A 23,972-nucleotide genomic window follows, 5' to 3' on the forward strand; every position below is an offset into this window, starting at 1 on the left:
CTATGCTCTTTGGAAACTTCAGAAGTAGAAGCTTTATTTCTTGTTAATTTAGCCACTGTGTCAAATAAATACCTAGGGCTGTGTTTGTTTTCTTCTAAGAGAGTCGAAAAATAAGCAGATCTAGCAGTTTTTAAGGCTTTTCTGTACGCAATCGTGCTCTCTCTCCACGAAATTCGAAAATCGTTTCGTTTTCTTCCAGTTGCGCTCCATTTTTCTGCTCTCTTAAAGGCCAGAGTTTGTTCGTTGTACCACGGCATTGGACTATTTTCTTTAATCTTCTTTAGGCGCAAAAGAGCAAATGTGCTGAAAAATAGAGAGTCAAAAGTTTATGTCGCAATATTGAGTTCTTCTAAGCTATCTGGGATGCTGAGGAGATTAGACTGATCAGGAATATTATTAATAATGCAATCTTTAGTGGCAGAAGTGATAGTTCTAACATATTTGTAACACGGAGTCAGCTTTGCAGCCTTGGCTAAATGAAGTATACACAAGACTAGATAATGATCTGAGATGTCATCGCTCTGCTGCAGAATTTCAACGGCATTAACATTGATTCCATGTGACAATATTAGATCTAAAGTATGATTATGACAATGAGTGGGTCCTGACACGTGTTGTCTAAGTCCAATAGAGTTCAGAATGTCTCTAAATGCTAATCCCAATGCATCTTTTTCGTCATCTATATGTATATTAAAATCACCAACAATTAGGACTTAATCTGCAGCCAGTACTAACTCCGATAAAAAAAAAAAATCAGCAAATTCTTTGATAAAGTCTGTATGGTGCCCTGTATATAGTAGCTAGCACAAATGTCAAGCGCGATTTATCATTTACACTAGATAGTTACATTAAGCACTAACACTTCAAAATTAAATTTGAAACTAGACTTCTCAGTAATTTCCAATTCATGTTTGAGCTCTAAGACTATGTGCCATATTACTAGAGAGAAGAGCGGCACCATGAATACCATCTCTTTTCAACAGGTCAGGTCTACCCCAAAAACGTTTCCAATTGTCTATGAAACCTATATTATTTTGCGGACACCACTTGGACAGCCAGCCATTGAGTGAGGACAGTCTACTAAGTATCTCATCACTCCGGCGAACAGGAAGGGGGCCAGAGAAAATTATGGTGCCTGACATCGTACTTGCGAGTTCACACACCTCTTTAACGTAAATTTTAGTGATCTCCGACTGGCAAAGTCGAACATCATTAGTGCCGACGTGAATAATAATCTTAGAGAATGTACGATTAGCATTAGCCAGCACTTTTAAATTTGCTTTGATGTCAGGCGCTCCCAGCAAACAAGAGACTATGGTGGCTGGTGTCTCTATTTTCACGTTCCGTGTAATATAATCACTAATAACTAGGGCACTTTCAACAGGATTCTCAATGGGTGTTTTACTGGGTGGGTAGAATCTATTTGTTATGGTAATCGGAACAGAAGAACGGTGTTTTGTCCCGCGACTACAGCGTCTCACGGTCACCCAATTGCCCTGCTGCACAGGCTCTACAGCAGGAACCGAACAATGTACAGAGTTCACTAAGCTAGTCGCATCCAAAGCAGTATCTAAAGCCCTTGCATTCTTACTATCCTCGATTAAAGTTTGGATGCGTGTCTCTAGTTCTGAAATCCTTCGACTATCTCCTTGCATTTATCACATGAAAAGCCCTCTGTGCTGACAGAGAAGGCTATGCTATACATGTGACACGAATTGCAAGTGACAATAACAGGAGAAGAAATTACTCACCGCACATTCTCTCCTGTGCAACCTGTGAATTCTCTCACTAAAAATCAATCAAAAAATGCAGTGCAATTATTTAATTCACTTGTATTCTTTTATTTAAAAGTGTCCATTTACATTGTGGCATTTCACAGTAAGACAAAAGGTCATTTATCTAATATTTTGAATCCGAAGTATTAATCTAATATACTGTATGAGGCAAATTATAAAGAACTAAAGGATGGAAATAAAAGACATGGTCAAGTTTTACAGGAGTGTCACCTGATCAGATAAATATCTGATATGGGCCAAATTTAAAATGTCATGTGAACAGCCTCACCAAATATACTGTATTTGAGGGGAAAATCAGATTTGGCCCACATTCAGCTGTGGTGTGAACGTAGCCTTAATTTTACACAGAAACGTATTTTCTGGTGCCATTTTAAACTGCCGAGCCATTTAAAACTCTTTCCACACAAGGAACACAAATAGGGTCTCACATCCGCATGACTTTTTAGGTGTATCTGTAAGTGTAATGGCAAAATAAATTTTTTATTACATCGATCACAATTAAATCGCCTTCCACCAGAGTGAATGAGCAGGTGATTTTTGAAATTCTTCCTTTTTGCAAACCTCTTGTCACACTCAGAACACTGCAATTTCTTTCCAGAATGACTTTGTAAATGATGTTTCAAGTCCCTTTGATATGTGAAACTTTTTTCACACTGAAGACATGTAAAAGGCTTCTCTCCAGTGTGAAGTCTCATGTGAGTCTTGAGGTTTCCTTTAAGTGTGAAACTCTTTCCACAGTGATGACACATGAAAGGCTTCTGTCCAATGTGAGTTATTACGTGCTTCTTAAGCTGTTTCCTGTCTGTGAAATTTTGTCCACACTGATGACATTTAAAACAGTTCTCTCTTGAATGAATCCCTATGTGTTTATTAAGGGTTACTTTATGCCTGAAACTCTTTCCACACTGATCACATGTGAAAGGCTTCTCTCCAGTGTGAATTCTCATGTGATACTTAAGATTTCCTTTTTGTGAGAAGATCTTCCCACACTGTTTGCATGTGTGAGGGCTCTCTCCAGTGTGAACTCTCATGTGGGAATCAAACGATTCTTTATATGTAAAATTCTTTCCACACTGAGGGCATGTGTAAGGCTTCTCTCCAGTGTGAAGTCTCAAGTGAGTCTTGAGGCTTACTTTATGACCAAATGTCTTTCCACAGTAATGACACAAGAAAGGCTTCTCTCCTGTGTGCTTTCTCATGTGAGTCTTCAGGTCTTTATTGACTCGGAAGCTCCTTTCACACAGCTGGCATTTGAAAGGCTTCTCTCCAGAGTGAATTATCCCATGCCTGTTAAGACGTTTCATGTCAGGGAAACTCCTTCCACACTCATGACATATAAAACGGTTCTCTCTTGAGTGAACTCTTTTGTGGGAATTAAGGGTTTCTTTACGTGTAAAACTCTTTCCACACTGATCACATGTGAAAGGCCTCTCTCCAGTGTGAATGTGCATGTGATACCTAAAGTTTATTTCTGCTTTATAACTCTTTCCACACAGTTTGCAGGTGTAAGGCTTCTCTCCGGTATGAGTTCTCATGTGGTTTTTAAGGGCTCCATTTTGAGTGAAACTCTTTCCACAATGTTGGCAGGTGAAAGGCTTCTCTCCAGTGTGAAGTCTCATGTGAACTTTAAGGTTTCCTTTTTCAGTGAATTTTTTTCCACACTGTTGGCAGGTGTAAGGCTTTTCTCCATTGTGAACTCTCATGTGGACTTTAAGCTTTTTATGTTGACTGAAACTCTTTCCACACTGAAAGCAGGTGAAAAAACTTCCAGCTCCTGTCTTTTGAACTCTTTTTGGTGAAGAAGTATTTTCAGTCTGTGAGTCACTAAAATATTTTTCTCCAGTTACCAAATCATGATCTTTCATTTCATTCAGTACTTCACTCTCCTCTTTCAGTGTCATCAGGTCTACAGCAGAAAAAGATAAATACAAGTTAAGACATGCTTAATGGCACAAAGCAAAATACATCAACACATTTAGACATTTAAAGCATAAAACCTAACAACATGTATGCTAGATTCTCAACAGTAATGCATCTAGTTAACGGAGCACCTCTGGCCCACCAGGAATATTACCTTGAAGATCAAGAACAAACGAATATCTTTCGTAAAGATATAAAAAATTACATAGAGATTGTAAAACTAATTGATATGAATTGAGCAGTTTAGTCAACATTTTCTGAAGAGACTCGTTCACTTTATATGATGAACAGATTTAATTTAGTCTTTTATTCCCATATAAACATTGATCAGCAAACATAAACAGAAGCTCAACTGAACCTGGGGCCTATACCATGAAGCCGGTTTAGGTGGCTAGCCAGCTATGTTTCAGTTTAGTTTCGGCCAACCCTGTGTTTTAGGTACTATGAAAGTAGCTTGGCTTTAATCGGTGTTCGTTGCCATGGTATCTTACGCTGCACGGCTAACCTGCTCCGGGGCAGGTTATGTTCTGGATTCAAGATCTCAGACTGAAGTTTGACCAATCAGCTGAGAGCAAAGAAACATATAGGTGACGTAACTTATTCCCAGTGTCTGTTCACCTTTTCTTCCAAATCCGGTGGACATCTCAGCGCAAATTGTTTGACGAGCACTTCGTAGAGAAAGAGTTTTTAGCATGACAAACTCCCCTTGCCTTTCCTGATAGTTACTTGTATGAAAGATACAGATTTTCCGCGGAAGGAATGTCTTATCTTTGCGAACTTCTTGAGCCGCACATAAAGAATTTAACACGTCGAATTCATGCACTTACTGTACCGCAAATGGTATTGCGTTGCGGTTTTTTTGTTGCAAGTGGTACATACTTGCACGGTGGGTGACGCACAGAAGCTAGGGGATAACACGGTTTGTCGAACCATTCGTAAGGTGGTCCTCGCTCTGCAGGAGTACATGAATAGTTTCATTAATAGTGTTCCCCGGACATTTATCGACCATGTCCATAAAAGAGGGCTTTTATAAAATTGCCGGTAAGATATAAGGTGACCCATTTATTTTTTTAAAGCAAATTGCACAAATGTACTATACAATATAATACATGTTAAGAATTATTTTAAATCTTTATTATTTTTCTGTTAATCTTATGATAGGATTCCCTAGCTTTCTTAGTAGTACAAATACGTTCTATATTTATGTAAAATGATGTATATATGTATGTCAAGTCAAGTCAAGTCAAGTTTATTTGTATAGCGCTTTTCACAATACAGATTGTATCAAAGCAGCTTCACAGTATTAAATTAAAATAATACAACAAAGTTTGTTTCAAGAGGAATTTATTGATTGATAAAATTAGATTAAATATCCCCAAAATATCCCCAACTGAGCAAGCCAAAGACAACAGTGGCAAGGAACCGAAAAACTCCATCAAGTGACCTAATGGTGTCCTAAAACTCCATCAGGTGACCTAATGGAGAAAAAAAACCTTGGGAGAACCCAGGCTCAGTCGGGGGCCAGTTCTCCTCTGGCATTTATGAGCTAGAGGACGGATTGTAGTTTGATCTGTAGGATTATATGAATGCCTGGCTGAAGAGATGCGACTTTAATCTAGTTTTAAACTGGGAGAGCGAGTCTGAGCAACGAACAGTATCAGGAAGACTATTCCAGAGTTTTGGAGCCAAATGTGAAAATGCTCTCCCTCCTTTGGTGGTTCTGGATATCCTAGGTATGACCAAAAGTCTTGAATTTAGTGATCTTAAAGAGCGCGATGGATTATAGGGTGATAGAAGATCCGTTAAATAGACTGGAGCTAAGCCGTTTAGGACTTTATAAGTCAGTAGCAATACCTTGTAATTAATACGGAACTTTATAGGTAACCAATGCAGTGATGATAAAATCGGTGTTATATGATCATATTTTCTTGATCTCGTAAGAACTCTAGCGGCGGCATTTTGGACTAACTGTAGCTTGTTTATTGAGGATGCAGGACAACCAGCTAATAAGGCATTACAGTAATCCAGTCTCGAGGTCATGAATGCATGAACTAACTTTTCTGCATCAGAAACTGATAGCATATTACGTAGCTTAGCAATGTTTCTAAGGTGGAAAAAGGCTGTTTTTGTAACATATGAAATATGATTTTCAAAAGACAGGTTGCAATCGAGTATAACACCCAGGTCTTTTACTGTAGAGGATAAAGTAACAGGACATCCTATGATGTTAAAGTTGTATTGTGCGAGGTTTTGTGGGCGGTTTTTTGAACCGATAAGTATGACCTCTGTCTTGTCTGGATTTAATAAAAGAAAATTACGCGTCATCCAATCTTTTATATCTTTAACACACTCTGTCAATTTGGAAAATTTAGCGTTTTCATCCGGCCGTGATGAAATATATATTTGAGTGTCATCAGCATAACAATGGAAACTAATTCCATGTTTCCTTATAATATTTCCAAGTGGCATCATATATATTGAAAATAACAGAGGGCCTAATACAGATCCCTGCGGCACTCCATAGTTTACTGGAGTTATGATCGATTTTTCTCCATTTAAATAGACAAAATGGTAGCGGTCAGATAGGTATGATTTGAACCAGCTTAGTGCTTGTCCTTGAACACCAGTATAATTTTGTAGTCGATCTAAGAGTATTGTGTGATCTATAGTATCGAACGCAGCACTAAGATCAAGTAAAACTAGTATTGAGATACAGCCTTGGTCAGAAGCTAAAAGTAAATCATTCGTGATTTTAACGAGCGCAGATTCAGTGCTATGATGCGGTCTGAATCCAGACTGAAACTTTTCATAGATATCATTTTGTTGCAAGAAAGAGCCCAGTTGAGCAGACACCACTTTTTCTAATATTTTAGACATAAATGGAAGATTTGAAATGGGTCTATAATTTGCTAGATTATTATGATCTAATTGTGGTTTCTTAATGAGAGGTTTTATAACTGCCAGTTTAAATGTTCTTGGAACATGACCTAAAGATAAAGACGAGTTAATAATATTGAGGATAGGCTCTTCCACTACAGGAAACACTTCTTTCAGTAGTTTAGTTGGTATAGGATCTAATAAACATGTTGTTTATTTAGATGAAGTGATAAGTTTATTTAACTCTTTTTGTTCTATAGTTGTAAAGCACTGTAATTGTTCTTGCGGGGTGATAATTGAAGCTGAATTATAAGGCGCGATTGAAGATTGAACGTTTACAATTGTGGTTCTGATGCTTTCTATTTTCTCAGTGAAGAAGTTCATGATATCATTACTACTGAACTGTAACGGGATATTTTGTTCGGGTGACGTCTGTTTATTTGTTAGTCTAGCCACGGTGTTAAATAAAAACCTTGGATTGTTTTGGTTGTTTTCTATTAGTTTGCGGAGGTGCTCAGCCCTGGCCACTTTTAGGGCCTTTTTATAACGTGACATACTGTCTTTCCACGCGATTCTAAAGACCTCTAAATTAGTTTGTTTCCATTTACGCTCTAAAATACGGGTTTCTCTCTTTAAAACATGCGTAGTATTGTTATACCATGGTGCTTTATTTTTCTCTCTGACCTTTTTTAATTTAATAGGTGCAACCACATCCAATGTTCTAGAGAGAATGGTGCTCATAGTGCTAGTTAGTTCTTCTAGTTCATCTGTTTGTTTGGGTTCAGGCAGCAGCTGAGACAGATTAGATAAGCAATTTGAGAAATTATCTATGGTGGATGGGAGGATTGTTCTGCCTGGTTGATAACGCGGCGCCGCATGACATATTACAGCAGTACGTAATATGCAAGTTACCATGTAGTGGTCAGTGACATCATCACTTTGTGGAATGATAACTATATCGGTTGGCTCGGTTCCATGTGATATAATTAAATCGAGTGTATGATTAAGACGATGTGTTGGTCCGGTGACGTTTTGCTTGACCCCAAATGAATTTAATAAATCTGTAAACGCAGCTCCTAACGCATCATTTGGATTATCTACGTGTATGTTAAAATCTCCAACAATTAATGCTTTATCGACATTGACTAATAGGTCTGAGAGAAAATCTGCAAACTCTTTTAGGAAATCAGCGTAAGGCCCTGGCGGTCTATATACGGTAGCCAAGGCTAGAGATAATAGGGATGTTTTTCTAACATCTAAGTGCGTAACATTTAGTACAAGTACTTCAAATGAAATAAACGTATAACCCGTTTTCTGAGTAACATTTAGAATATCTTTATAAATGGTTGCAACACCTCCGCCACGACCAATCAGACGGGGCTCATGCTTATAACAGTATCCAGGAGGAGTAGACTCATTAATACCGAAATAATAATTTGGTTTAAGCCAGGTTTCAGTAAGGCAAAGTACATCGAAGCTATTATCTGTGACTATTTCATTTACAATAACTGCCTTAGGTGTGAGTGATCTAATGTTTAGTAGACCTAGCTTTAGAAATAGTTTTTGTTTACCAATAGCAACATTTTCTGTTTTAATAACAATTCGATTTTTCCTAGATCCTGCAGTAGATTTATTATTTGATCTCACTAAACGAGGAATAGACACGGTTTCTATGCAATGTTCTACACTAGTATTTATATCAGTTAAATTGGTGCAGCAGAGACTTTGATTTGGACTTTTGGTTACTAGTCAAAGGGTATTTAACATTTTGGAGATGTTATCTGACAGAAGATCCGCTCCGAGGTATGTGTAGCCTATGTGTGTAATATAGCCTATTTTTATAATATATAAAAAATGTGCATGTATCATTTTTTATATATTATAAAAATAGGCTATAGGCTATATTACACATATAGGCTACACATACATACATACATAATTTTACATAAATATAGAACGTATTTGTTTAACTTACACATTAACAATCAGCAATCTTTCTCCAACAGCCTTCTCTTGCTTTGGCAGCAGAGACCGTATTGTTTCGAGCTTGAAATGCATATTTAAATTAATCGTAATTCTGAATGATTATCTCTTGCTCCTCCGCGGAAAAATATATCGCTCTCGCTCTACCCGCGATTGGTTGTTCAGTGTCGACGTCACTCTTTTATGTGCACGTGCGCGTGGAGTAATCATAGCTTAAGGATCAAAGCCTGAGTTGACAGAGAAAGTTGATGAGCTGCATCATGGTACCAATAAAGCCTGATTGCATCGGTTTGGTTTTGTCAACTCAAAACTAATCCTGTAACCTCGAGTTTGTTCAGCTACCTCCATGGTACAGGCCCCTGTTCTTGCGGAACATCAAACGTGCTGCATAACACACGAGAATGAACCTCATTGGTTCTTGCACGTCAAGTGAAAATGCTTGAGCTTCCATTTTCCACAACTTATGTGTGAGTTGATGAATGTTTATGTGAATAAAAGCCTTAATTCAATCTGTTCATCATGTAAATCGATTGTGTCTCCTCAGGAACTGTTGACCCTCTCCTGACTAAACTCTGCCTTTGTTCATGACAACTCCTCAAGTCCCAGTAGGCCCGCTTTGGACCAAGGTATTCGGAGGGTCAAAAACCGTGGGCGTAGGCCCTGATCAAGCCCCGAAAGTGACAGTGGAAATGAGACTGGCCCTGGCACGCTCACTTTTGGCCCGACAATAGAAACACGGCTATTGGGGCTGTAGATCTAGGTATCATCTGCGTAGCTGTGGTAAGCAATTTGGTTATTAGTAGGGGTGTGACGAGACACTTATCTCACTAGGCGAGACGAGACACGAGATTGGGTTCACGAGAACGAGACAATGTTTTATAGAAATCATCAATGACAAAATTTATGACTGGAAAAAATAGTCTGCAGGTGCATTTTGAAATGTTTTAACTAATAATCTTGTAATGAATGTCATTTTAGCTCTACTTTATGAGTTATCAAATATTTCCACAAATTGAACATAACAAAAATACAGTATAAATAACATTTCTTATACTTATTAAGTGCAAACAATAAGTGCAAGTGCAACCATAATCAAAGAACTCTAAATATTCAAAGTGCAAACAGAGGCCAGAGCCACAACTAATATTGGCAGACAGGCTATTGTATGTAGCCTAATTTGCGCGCATTAGGGAGCTCGCGTTTTACTTCACTTTCAAATTCGCAATCGTACATACTCTGTGTCAGTGGCGGTTCCAGGAGGGGGGGCCCCTGTGACAACAAGCTTGGACCCCCTTGTGGCCCCCCTAAATGTGGAGTGTGAAATAATTTTTACAAAACAGTTTTTTGCTATCGTTGTTTTTCACATGATCCGTTATTAGACAGTGGCAACACGGAACACAAATGTAACCCTAGAGGGACTGCTTAAATCGGATCTGCAGGTTTTTTTCTATTCAGAAGTTGGTGGACGTTTTGCGCGAATATTATAGTTAAAGCAAAGAAGGAAATATAGAGGTGAGTAAAGTTGTTAATATGTTGTATTTGTATTAAATGCATTACAGAAGTGTAACGTTAGATCAGCTAATCTTAACCTGGCCGTTTGTTAGTTTGTGGCAGTTTGAAAAAGGATCAAATATATGATCAACAAACTCATGGTGCTGAGTATTTTTACTTAAACAGGGATGCAAACAGCGCGCTTTTCTGCGCCTCTTTTTCACGTCAGTTTGGGTGACTTGGGTCTGAGAGGGTCTGATTATAATTTCACAAAGTCATCTGAAGCCATTCCATAGCTTAATGTGAGGGACAGAAGTCTATTTACATCATTAAATTAAAGTTTATGGAAACTCGTTTTCCCTCATCTGTCAATCATTCTCCATTCAGTATTCAAACAGCGCGCACGCCTCGTCCGGTTACAGCAGGATGCACGGTAAAACTCTCTCCAATATGATATATTTTCTCATTATAATGCTTGATCTGAAGATAAAAGGCTGTGGATTTGCATAAAATGACTTTATTTTGTGTATTTGTATTTTATGTTTGTTGCTGTTTTAAAACGACTAGCTACCGTGTGCCTGTTCACACCACAAGGACTATGAATCGGCATCAAACGCACAATAACTGGAATTTAAAACTTCACTATGTGAAGAAACAAATTATCAATAAACTGTTGGACAGATATAGGCTACACTAGGATTTGTGCGCTCGACATTTCGCTTTGTGCCGTGAACTTTTAAATGCGCACTTGTGCAGCGCTGAACACTGTGACTCCATGTTGCTTTGAGCACATCATTCTGCACCCGCGATGCGCATACACGCTTTGTGCGCTCTGTTTTGAAGCGTTTCATATTATCATGGATTTTCCTATATTTTTTATACCTAGCCAGCCTGCACAATACATTTAAAATAAGCATAATTTAATTGTATATTATATTGTATGCACTAAAGCTGGTGAAAACCTATCTCAGGTCCACAATGTCAGATGACAGATTAAGCAATTTAGGGGTTCTAAGTATTGAGTCAAGGAGGGCAAAGGCATTAAATCTAGATGAATTTGCTGATCTTTTTGCAAAAATAAATAAATAAAAAAAATCGTAGAATACAGTTAATGTGACTGATTCTGAATATGTAATGCAAATCTAAAAAAATATAATGGAAATGCAAATACATTGTTGAATGATTGTTAACATGGTATTTTGCCTGTTAATGCCTATAGTGCAGTGCAGAAAATGATGTGACAACAATAAGGTCTAAATGTAACTGGCCCCTCTAACAGTACAACTGGCCCCAGCTTGGCCCCCCCAGTTGAAATACTCAGCTTGGCCCCCCCTTACTCTCGTCACGTGATCAGTGAACTGTGTAAACATCTGCTCAACGAGCATGAGTTGCAGAGTCACTCAGTGGAGGCAGTGGAGGCGGTGTCTTGGTGGCCACAGTAATGTAGTGTGAATGTAGTGGTGGCATATTCGATGCTAATTTCACCCTCACGCTCCGTCATGGCGATATCGCGAGACAGTGATCACTCACATTTCATGGTTTGCTTTATACAAAATAAATGTTTTTGTTAGATACTTTTGCATAATTATAAATTAATGTTATTAAAGGTATAGTGGAGGATTTTCTTTTTCCGGGTGGATCATCAAGACTATTGGTCCTCCTAATTGTCAATCATTCTGGTGATATGTTTACGTAAGGCCATCGTACGTGCTCGTTCCTAGGTAGTTTTCGCTTTCTGCGCATGCGCACTTTCAGGTGTATATGTGTGGTGAGCTATGGTTTCAGCCATTCATTGAAGCTCGCCGTTCTCACCGGGTTTTTTCAAAATGTCTGAGGGTCGCAAGAGAAAAAGTGTCTACGAATTGTATGAATTCATTCCTCCACTATACCTTTAATTAATAAAACTGTATAATTGTATGAATACTATGAATTTAGGCATACTACTCAGCTCACCTAATGTATAGTATGGAAGTATGCATATTCAAACACAGGGATTGTGTACTTCAGACTAGGGATGGGCATGATTAATCGACGATCGATAATTGATCGTTAAGAATTTCGTCGATCACGTTTATTTGTTATCGATTAAACTAATGCAGGTTGCGTTGCGTAGTGTGAGTCTTGAAGCAATGGAATTAATTTTAGCGCGGAGGTACCTGTGCATCCCGGCAACGTCAGTCCCCTCAGAGCGGGTGTTTTCGGCGGCTGGACTGGCTGTCACCAGGTTGCGGTCGCGTCTGATCCCAGATCATGTCAACATGCTTATCTTTCTCAACAGAAATCAGTAGACTGGTGCAGAAGTTCTATGGGAACTTCATGCGTTTTCTCAGATCGGATAGCTATCTGATTTATCAAAACGATTCCATTTAGACTAGGCAGAATTTCTGAAAATGTGCTTATTTAAAGTGCTGGAGGCATTTTGTGATTATTTATATTGTACAACATTTCTAGGGGTATTAAGGGGTGCTGAATCCAAATCTGCTGTATATGAAGCTCAAAAATGTCCCAAAATGCCTCAAAATTGAGAACTTCAAAATGGCCGCCACCACCAGGCTTAAATCTATTTTTCAGTATATCTTTTTGACTAAACAAGGTTCAAACATGAAATAAATGTGCTTTTGTAAGTTTTCCTACATGGGCAATTCAATGCCATATTCAGATTTGAGATGTAATGTGAAGAAACTGCTTAGATATTGGAAAAAATTGTTGTTTTTAACTATGAACTATTATTAACTAATTAATAATTAAGTTATTATTATTAATATTATCAGGCTACTTTTACTTAGTTTGTATTTTGTTTTGAGGTCAAATGTGTCAAATGTACTGTAATGCACTCCCCCACCTTTGCCCTCCCCAATATCACCCCACCCCTCCCCCAAGCTTAGCCTTTCTCACACTTCTCAGAACAGCTGATCGGAAACATAGGACAGCTAACAGGTAAAGTCATGTCCATTGTATATTTTCATAATGTGACATGTTTTCATAAACATCCCAAGGGGATCAATAACGTATCTATCTATCTATCTATCTATCTATCTATCTATCTATCTATCTATCTATCTATCTATGTAGTTTAAATAATTGCAGTATATATTTTAGCATTTTTGATCACTAAAAGAAGCCTATTAGTGCGATTAGCTAGATGACATCAAAGTCAGTAAACTTAACACACTTGCTTTTACACTGACTGATTGGAGGAAAAACTTTACATTTATTTCATTTAAAGGTGCTCTAAGGTGTTCTTGTTGACGCTTAAAGTATTGTCAAACAAAACGGAGGCTAGCTAGACCCTCCCTCCTCCTCATCCGCACACTAACTCCCCAAACCCCACCCCAAATCCTTCTTGTCGGTTATTGGCTGGAACAGTTTGTTATGTTTCGTGGTGCGGCTGAGCCCAGTTTGTTTTTGTTGCTGTTTGTGGAGCCTGGGGTGTCTGCAGAGACCACGTTTTTTACAGTGTGTTCAGGGGACAGGTAGCTACGGATAGTGAGGAGATGTTTGCTGTATGTGACAAAAAATGTTTTGGCCTAAAAAACGCGTGACATCGCTTAGAGCACCTTTAATTTATTTAAATGTAAATCTCGTTGGGTATTGTTCTACTTGAACCAATCAATCCCTTTTAGTAATCTTTCATGATTTTATTTAATTTTTTCTATTGAAAGGCCTCCCACGGCCCACCTACAATACCTCCTTAGCCCAAGTTACCAATAGATACCAAACGAAGTTCATCTGCATCCACCCCAACTCTGCAAAATGTTACTCTACGGAGCAAAATACCTCCAATAGATTGGAAGCAGTGTATCTTTTACCAACAAGATCAGAAAGAAAAACTACATCTCATACAATAAATGAAATTTCTCCACAAACGGCAACAAAAACAAACTGGGCTCACCCGCACCATGAAAAATATCAAACTGTTCCAGCCAATAACCGACAAGAAGGATTTGGGGTGGGGTTTGGGAAGTTAGTGTGCGGATGAGGAGGAGGGAGGGTCTAGCTAGTCTCCGTTTTGTTTGGCAATAGTTCTTATTCGATCTACGTCATCAATGTTCGCGGCGGCCATGTTGTTGACATAGAAACCACAGCAACTGTCAATCTGTCAATTGACAAGCGAGGCAGCGTCGGCATTATCCATGGCATTATCGCTGTATTTGTTTTTTTAAACAGCGCGATGGTGTGTTATGTAATACACGGCTGTTCTAACAATAGCAATAAGAACCCCGGAGTTAGTTTTTATGCGATACCGACTGTCAGAAAACGTGAAGGGAAGGAAACAGAGGAGTTGAGCCAGCGCAGGAGAGACTTGTGGCTAGCTAGGATAAATATAGGCTAAACTTTCAGCTAACTCCCCACAGCAAAGTCTGTTCCCATCATTTTACCACATGTTAGGGGGGATTGGGGGATGTAAAAAAAAAAATATTGCATGACAATAAGTGTATTGTGATTGTCAAAACATTTTAGTAACTAAACTGAATTTTTTTAGGTTTAGTGACAACATGTTGCAATGTTTACATGGTACAATTTCTGGTAAGCTAAGGTTACGCTTTTTTTATTATTTCAATTCAATTCAATTATTGTGATTTGATTTAATATTGACTCATTTGGATAAATATTAGGTAGGTTACACAAGATAGGCGTTAATTTTTCTCAAGAAAAAAACAACTCACCTAATGCTGTAAACATACAGAGAGAGATATAATGCGTTTTTTTATTTTTATTATAATAACAACTTTATTTAATGATATAAGTACAAATATAATAAATATGTAATATAGTACACATACTTAGCTAAATACTCTCTATAGCTCTTTTTTTCTAGCCAACTAACGTGCCTATATTATGGTCATCAAATGGCTTTCCTGAGGTAAATGTTATGTGACATAATTGTTCTCCAATTGTTTTATTGACCCCTTTGTTTGATTGATTGGTCGATATTATATATGAGGAATATACATTTCGGTAAGTTGTACTGTATCTTTCAACATTGTTCATTCGTGTTTATTTACTAGCTAGAGATGATCGGTTCACGTGCCGCTAGGGATCTGTCGCGTCACATTTACAAGTGCCAAAACTGTGTTTATTGTTTGAATTTCGTAATAAAATTGACAGAATCTGAGAGCTGAGATTTTTTTATTATCATAAGTAACCTGCTCTGTCTAGTCTGTCGGTCTCCGTGTCCTCTTTGCTTCGCGATTTTTCTGTGCGTGAGAAAATGTATGTGGGGCGTGAGAGCGTGTGAAAAGTGTCAATTGCGTGAGTCTCACGGTGAATGCGTGAGAGTTGGCAGCATAAGTTACGGCTGGCAATAAGGACGGATCTTTCTTTACTTAAGACTATTGGGTCTATTTGATATGGGTCCACACCAATCAAGCTTATCTTCTCTTGATACCGAAGAGATGAAGCATTAGGCTACTGCTCCCCTCAACTCAAATCTGCGTGCGGCTAGGGGCAGGACAGATGTCATGTCAACAATATGGCCGCGGTTAGCTACTTCCGGTGTTTGCAAATAAGGCCTATACTTTAAGCGTCAACAAGAAGTGGCGTCACCCAAACATCACTTAGAGCACCTTTAAATGAAATAAATGTAAAGTTTTTCCTCCAATCAGTCAGTGTAAAAGCAAGTGTGTTAAGTTTACTGACTTTGATGTCATCTAGCTAATCGCACTAATAGGCTTCTTTTAGTGATCAAAAATGCAAAAATATATACTCCAATTATTTAAACTACATAGATAGATAGATAGATATATAGATAGAAACGTTATTGATCCCCTTGGGATGTTTATGAAAACATGTCACATTATGAAAATATACACTGGACATGACTTTACCTGTTAGCTGTCTTATGTTTCCGATCAGCCGTTCTGAGAAGTGTGAGAAAGGCTAAGCTTGGGGGAGGGGTGGGGTGATATTGGGGAGGGCAAAGGTGGGGGAGTGCATTACAGTACATTTGACACATTTGACCTCAAAACAAAATACAAACTAAGTTAAAGTAGCCTGATAATATTAATAATAATAACTTAATTATTAATTAGTTACTAATAGTTCATAGTTAAAAACAACTATTTTTTGCAATATCTAAGCAGTTTCTTCACATTACATCTCAAATCTGAATATGGCATTGAATTGCCCATGTAGGAAAACTTACAAAAGCACATTTATTTCATGTTTGAACCTTGTTTAGTCAAAAAGATATACTGAAAAATAGATTTAAGCCTGGTGGTGGCGGCATTTTGGGACATTTTTGAGCTTCATATACAGCAGATTTGGATTCAGCACCCCTTAATACCCCTAGAAATGTTGTACAATATAAATAATCACAAAATGCCTTCGGGGTTCTGATTTTGTGAAAATTGACCCTGTCTAATTTACACCTGGTCGCATAAATGTGTTTTTGCAAAACGGATATAAATCCGATCTTGAATTCCCGCGCTATATGCATATTTAAATTGTTGCACGTCATCGAAAGCAACTGATATGAGCTGCATTTTATTGATCATCAGCGAAAATTTCTAAATCAAAGACCGCAACAAGATATTGCGGCAACAGCTCTGGTAAGATCATTTCGGTTCTTTACTTTTAATGAAGATGATTGTGTGTTGATGAATGACTTTCACTTTGATTTGCTATAGTTTGCACGTTGGCTTGATGAATAGATGCTCGTCTGTGGTGATGCGTATTGAAGTAGCGTCGTCATATCTGGATATAACATGACATATAGCCTATAACACGCTCTCACACGTTTATTTCTTATCATTTTTGGGATAAGTCAAATTTACATATGTGGTTTCAACAACCAGATGCATTTACTCTTGTCCAGTTTCGTCTGGAATGCGTCTCAGATCTCCTCCTGAAGTGGTTTGAACGATCGGATTTAAATCCGTCTCGAATGCGTTTCGGAGGGCATTTAGATTGGGTCTTTTCACGACCGGATAGCTATCCGATCACAGAAAACAGATGAAGTGGCCATGGGTCTCTGTTTAAGAACGCCGGCTCGCAGCTGCAGGTTCCGCTGGTTTAGAGCACCGCAGGAATCTTCAAGTCTACCGAACGTCCAGTTTCACTGCCACAAGTTGATCTTGTAATAAAGATCTCACCGAGGACAAACAAACTGTATTTTTGTATTTTCATTGCATTTTTAATTTATAAAAAGTTAAAGAAATAATGAATTTCAATATAAAAATATTAATGATTAATCGATAGTCGATCGTTAATTCTCCCGACGATCGACTAAGAAAATTTAATCGAATGCCCATCCCTACTTCAGACGTAGATATTGGGTTCATGTTACACAAAATAATTGTGTTTAGACCAGTGTCTATCAACTCCTCAGGACCAATCTCCCAGAATGTTTTAGATGCCTTCCTATTCAACACAATAAAAAGCTGATGAGTTGAGAAACACTGGTTTATACTACTTCTATATTATCTTTCCTAATTTAATGCATGACATAATAAAGAATGGCTAACATATAAGTAGGATCTTCTCAGGTGCACTTGAAGGCATCATAAATATTTGGCTGTTCATGTGATCTCAACATTTCTGTCCACATAAGGCGACCTGCTTCATGTCAAATAAATCCACTTTAATTAAGACACACATATGACACTTTTAAAAAATACCATTTATTTCTGTAGAGGTTGACATTTTAATATGGATTAAGGATTTCTCGATAATAATTGACTGAGTTCAGCTCAGAGAATGAAAACTAACCTGTTTGTTCCTCAGTATCTTCTTGTTTCACTGTGAATACTTCTTCAATCTTCATGTCTTCACTCTCCTCTTTAATAAACGCCATCTTTATAATAGTGTCACATGGATCTCAGCTGCTTCACCAGGAGTTTTTCTCTGTGTTTGGACACTCTGTCCTATTTAAGATGAGAATAATTAACAGACAAAAATACAAATACAAACTACATCACTGGGAGAGATTTAATTCTTTTCAATTTCATGATGACTTTAATGCCCTTAAAGGCAGGATTTTTCTAAAAACCTTTTCCCCAAGTTTGTTTAAACTGTCTTTATAAAAATCGAGTGTCTGTAGTCCTCTCAGGGCTGCAATAAACACAGCTACTTATTCCATTCACTCCCACCCCCTCCCTTCTGGGCTCCTTCCAAAGCCACGCCCCCAAAACACATGAACGCGCGATGCCGACCGCTCAGCTGGAGGACGCCGGCGTTTGCCAGCACCAAGCAGAGAAGAGCGCAGTGCATGTAGTGACATCATGTCAGAATCACATGTAATAACATACCTAACTTTATCATTATGAATATAAACAACTAACATGGCTGTTAGTACTCACTATAAAGCTAGCATATCGATACTGGTAAAGTTTAAAATATATTGAGTTTGATTCGGTAACGAGCTAGTAACATAAGGCAAAGCTAAAAACAGGTTGCATTGATACACGTTTTCCCATTACCATCAGTTACACTGTGGTGAAGGTGAATGTCGTGTAATATTCATAACATATACGGTGTTTTGCATGTAAGAGCTTCCACGATGAAAGCACTGTTGGCTCTGATGAGGACTAACGTTACACTCCGGAGACAAGTAGCCTACCTTTCTACCTTACTAGTTCCTTTTTTTGCCTTCGCTGACTGTATGGGAATTTTGACTGCTCTTTCTCTGCCATAATTGTGATTCTTCCTAGCTTCCGTGCCTCTCTCCGTGCCTCTTCCCCTCCTCGAGTCAAACGGGTGCGCGCATGTGGGCAGCTCCTGTAGCAGCAGGGGTGGTAGCCATGGTAGTGAGGGAGAGTGACAGTCGCCCAGCCAATCATTTCATTCGTTCCGAATGGAAATAAGCAGCTGTGTTTATTGCAGCCCTGAGAGGACTACAGACACTCGATTTTTATACATTTTAATTATGTATTGGTATATAAAGACAGTTTAAACAAATTTGGGGAAAAGTTTTTTTTTTTAAATCCTGCCTACCCTGCCTTTAACTAGACTAACTAGTAGGGATGGCTTGAGGCCACTTTTTATGTTTTATCTTCCGGCATCGATACTAATCCGATACCATATTTTCTCCCCTTTTAAACAACTAAGCTGTTGTTACATTTGTTTGGATGTCCTTTGATTCACCTAACCATCTAAACAATTTGCATAAATTGTGAAACAAATATTCTACTTCACAAAAGGAAAACATACATAGGCCACAACATGAATCAGTTATGCAATGCAATACTGACTTTTTCTCAAACATGCACAAACATGCAATGCAAGAGTGTCTCTTTTATCATAGCAGAAGTGAAGCAAAATAATGCTTCACGCAAAAATAAAGTGAAGACTGTCAAAAGAACGACAAGGAAGCACAAAAAGCACAAGAAAGCACATACTCTAGTACACATATTATACAAGTTTGGTTGTTAGGCGCCTGCAGCACACACTGTTTCGTGCAGTGTTCGTTTCTGTTTGTGTTTGACATCTTGTGGTGAATTTTTTTATTACACTGCCTAATAGAACCAACCAGAAGCATGTATAGTAGTAGAAGAGAGTCATTTTGTGTGATGTGTGTTTTGAATGAACGTCATTGTTTGCTGTCTAATCCTTCAAGTAGACACAACCATTATCATTTTTATTTATTTAAGTTTTTAATGGATACATTTCATATTGAAAACAACTGTAGTATTCTTGTGTTAATTACATTAAAAGCTGGTAGTTATTGAGATGTTTAATGATCGATGTTTGATACTGAAAGCTGACGCACGCTAACAGCTAATATGCTAATGGAGCTGTGCGATCCCTTTTTTCTTCAAGCACATGTCGTTAATGCATATTGGTTGTTTATTTAGTTGTTTAAATGTGTAGGTGGATGTTTGCGAATGTGAAAATCCATGATATTTTGCGAATCACTTTGTAATTTATATATTTTGTTTCTTTCAGTTTTACAGTAAAGTACAGCATAACACTGAAAAGGTATTTGGAACTTCTTTTTAGCCCCAAGCAAAGAACGAAAAATAACTTAGCGTAATTAGTGATGGGGGAATTCAATCATTTCGAAACTTTGAATCAACTGAACTAATTGCTTCGCAAAACGATTCACTGTTTTGAAGAGCTCGAAACGCGTCACGCTGGTCAGAACAGTGTAAATGCAGTGAAAACTAAAGCCAAGCCGGCATAAAAACACCTTTTACAAACCAATAGCAAATGTTCTATTGAATGTATAATCTATTAAATGCAAACAAATCATCTAGGTCTAATACCTTTTAGTATGAAGTGTCTGTATAATACCTGTTGGGCTTATTTTGTTTGTTTTATGGAGAGCTTGGTTAATCCAGAAACTTTTAACCAAAATTCTTCCTTTTATTATACAAATGTGTCATTAAATGTCTACAAATTTATGTGTTTTTTTTCAGAGATCAGGTAAAATCATACATATACACTGATTCACGGATTCACATCGATCATCACCCCCTAGTAACAAATCATTAATTTCTAAACATTTCTACAGTTATGATGTAATAAATCCTTGTTTACTGGAATCACGTGACTTTGGCAGTTTTGCTCTGAATCACTGCTTAGAAACAATGTGCCAATATTTCAAAGCTTCAAAAAGCGCACATCACTAGTTATTATATCGGGGCCTTGATATGGTTTTCTCCATTCAAAACAAATAGTGGCCTCATTGGCCACTGACTCGTACGTCTACATCATTGCAATATTGGACCGGACAACTTGCCATAACTCTCATTAGAGGACTGATGCCTGACTATTTTGAGATTTTACAAACTATTGTAAAATCCAAAGTGTATCTTGCGTTTGTGAGCACAACCCATCTCATTTTTTTTCCACCTAGTCCCTTTAAGGGGCTCCAAAAAGCTATTTTCAAAATGACAAACTTTATAAACATTTCATGTAGATTAAGTGATATTACATTAGAGACGTAACCAAAAAAAATAAAGCTTGACTTTGGCTGCCATGATTATGAAATTTGGCTGACGGTTAGGCCTAATAGTCAAAAAAATAATTGTGGTTATGCCAATTAATTGTCAATTTTAGGGCTTTGACGATTAATTGTCTGTTTTAGGGCTTTGTCATGGATTTTTTTGTGTGCTTCGTTCATTAAATTATTGTGATGAATTCAATCCTTTGTAAATTATCATTTTGCAGCGTAAGATTACAGTTAACACCTTTAAATATTAAAGTCATTTATTCAATTCAGTAAATAACTGAAACAATCACATCAAACTGGCCAATCACAAAAAGGGCCATAAAATGTATCATTCAGTATGACTAATGGTCCCTTTTTTATTTGTTAAACACAATCCAGAATCCACTAAATACACACATTATAGAGGGAAAACAACAAATTAATAAAAATATATAATCATAAGCTATGACAAAAAAAAATAACTGAGTGTAATTATTGCAAAAATCTTGAGTAATTTTATGAAATCTAAACATGTAACTTAATAAAAACAAATTACTATTTGTATTCTTATCAAATACATTCATATTCAACAATATTTATATATGAATGTAAAGAATTATATATTTACACAAATAATATAAAATTAAAAGATGCTTGTTTTAAATGCATTGTGCAGCTTTTTAATGGGGCAACAAGATATGAAAGAAACGACAGAACAAGACAGGCTTTTAATAATCTTTCAGTGCACAAAACCATGATAATATGAAATGCTTCAAAACAGAGCAGCACAAACCGCGCTTAATGTGCATCCCGGGAGCAGAATGATGTGCCTAAAGCAACATCGCAAGTGCACATTGAAAAGTTCATTGCACAGTTATAGTGCGTTTGATGCCAATTCACAGTCCTTGTGATGTGTGATCTAAGGCCGTTTTCCACCTGGTATTAAGATGCGTTTTTGGTCGATCGGATCACAAGTGGACGAGGGAGACAGTCCCGTTTTAATCCGTCTGGTTTGTCCACTTTTGACCGCTTCTGTCCTGTTTACTTCGAGGGGAGGGTCTATGGGCGTCAAAACAACAGCGGGAGGGTTAAATGTCGATATGCACAAATATGACGTCAGAGTACTGCATCTTGTGTTATTAACCAAAATGCTGCTCAAGGTTTTATACGTGGGCTTTTTCAGTGGATGAGCATGTCCCGCAATGATTACGCATAAGGTCACTAGGCTGAGAGTATGCAGGCCAGGGCTGCACGATGTATCGTTTTAGCATCGATATCGCGATGTGCGCATCCACGACAGTCACATTGCAGGATGTGCTATGTCAAGAATAGGTATCATAGTTGATCCGTGATGCATGATCAGTTCGGGCCAGCTGCTCCCCGGCCCGTAACGCTTGTGATTTGCGGATTAATTGCAAAGTTTAACCATCATAGAGTGAAAGTTTATCATTTGCATGTGTTTTTTAGTCCTGTCAGTTTAAACATCAAGCGCAAGAAGACTGGAACTTGCGCACTGCTTTCTGTGTGCGCACAGAGCCGGGCAGCCACAAAGTTCAGTGCTCTTTCTCTTATTTCTGAGCTTGAACGGACATGAGAACTCAAAATTAAGTCAGAATGCCCGTCTCAGTGAATATTCTCATAAACACAGTCGGTTATGTGGGGGTTTTCCTGCATTTAAATTTTTTGGCAGTCGCCAAAGCAAATTTTTGTCCCGTCAAAGCCTTATTTGATCGGTGAGTGATGTAGAATTGAATGACTGCTGCGCTTGACAGGGCGCATATAAGAACGAGCCGAGAGACAGCCTCGGCCGCGCACACGCACTCTCACCGTCTTCAAACAACACTCTCTCCCTCGCGCATATTAATCAAAATCAATTGACACAATCGTAAAAGGTCGGAATGTTAACAAATCAAACCATATCGTAAAGTGTTACAAACAAATCATTTACTCAGAACACCTCTAATGAGAATGTAAGTGTGCTTACCCCCTTTTTTTTTCTTTTGTAAGAGTGGTTAGCAAGATTTAAACTTAATGAACTACAGTATTTTCAGGTTATTTATATGACAATGCATAGAAAAATGACCTGAGGTGTGAGGTGAAAACAGAAAAAAAGTGCAAAGCAAGTTGTTGTTAGCTAGCTGTTAATTTTATTAAATTGTATATGGTAGAAAATAAGACTATTGTCAAAAAAATATTTTTAATGCTACTTTTTTACATTGATATGATTATATGCCAAAATAATTATCAGGTCTAGCAAAGGAAGATTTGATCTTACAAAGCTATGAAATCCAGTGGTAAAATCACAGGTTTTTTTTTTTTTTTTTTTTTAAGAGGGCAACAAAAGGATGACAGTGTCTGTCGGCCACCACCGTAGACCATTTTTGACCCAGGAAAAAACCTGTTATGTGTTGTAAACAATTGAGAAAGAAAACGGATGCATTAATTATATTGGATACGTACATTTGTCTTGTAATATTACCCTATAATATACTAGCAGCTGTTTGTCACCAATGCTAATCAAACAACAAAAGAGAAAAGAGAAAATGACATTTGCTGCTTTAACAAAGATAATTAATTAAATTAATTATATTTAATTTATACAGTGAAGACTAAGCAGTGTTATTTTACATTTGATTATTCAATGTCTGACTCCGTACCTGAATACAGTTAGATTTACCTGAAAAAAATAAAGCACTGTTTATTTCATTTATATCTTTGTTCTATTGTATTTATATATGCTTGTAATTTGTTTATTACTTTCTATGCAGATTTACTCCATTATAAAATCACCCCAGTCATTCTAAAATGATTCATTCTTTCCAAATAGTGCTAATCAAGTCATCTGGTCAAATTGTTTTAATATCGCTAAAAAAAAAATGAAAAAAAATATCGCAATGTCATTTTTTCCCAATCTCGTGCAGCCGTCCACCACAAAAGCAATCTGGTCGAATGCGTTTTTGACTACCTCTGGAAGTGGTTGAAAGTTGACAAGCTAAAAACGTTTTACACCCACTGATCTATATAATGACACT

The 23,972-nt window shown here is 37.6% G+C and overlaps 1 protein-coding gene and 2 long non-coding RNA genes across 5 annotated transcripts in view; 1 reads left to right on the forward strand and 2 right to left on the reverse strand.

Moving 5' to 3' along the window:
• On the forward strand, window positions 1-2,388 carry LOC309497720. Its single transcript, XR_014205680.1, has 2 exons — window positions 1-453; window positions 493-2,388. It is a non-coding gene; the product is annotated as an uncharacterized lncRNA (long non-coding RNA).
• Window positions 1-23,972, reverse strand: part of LOC309497719 — a 209,512-nt gene that overhangs the window by 154,143 nt on the left and 31,397 nt on the right. The window lies entirely within an intron of this gene.
• The window catches only part of LOC309497641 (uncharacterized protein), a 26,438-nt gene continuing 4,283 nt past the window's right edge, over window positions 1,818-23,972 (reverse strand). The window contains exons 2-3 of one of the 3 annotated variants that reach the window (XM_082167932.1): window positions 17,778-17,932; window positions 1,818-3,702 (exon numbers count right to left, since the gene is read on the reverse strand). In XM_082167932.1, the coding sequence (XP_082024058.1) occupies window positions 2,108-3,702; window positions 17,778-17,862 (1,680 nt within the window). In that variant the 5' untranslated portion in view covers window positions 17,863-17,932 and the 3' untranslated portion in view covers window positions 1,818-2,107. Of the gene's footprint in view, window positions 3,703-17,777; window positions 22,000-23,972 lie in introns of all 3 variants that reach the window. The other 2 variants (XM_082167933.1, XM_082167931.1) reach the window with 2 other exon arrangements.

The sequence above is a fragment of the Leuciscus leuciscus genome, assembly GCF_965113295.1.
Source record: "Leuciscus leuciscus genome assembly, chromosome: 4".
Lineage (NCBI taxonomy): Eukaryota > Metazoa > Chordata > Actinopteri > Cypriniformes > Leuciscidae > Leuciscus > Leuciscus leuciscus.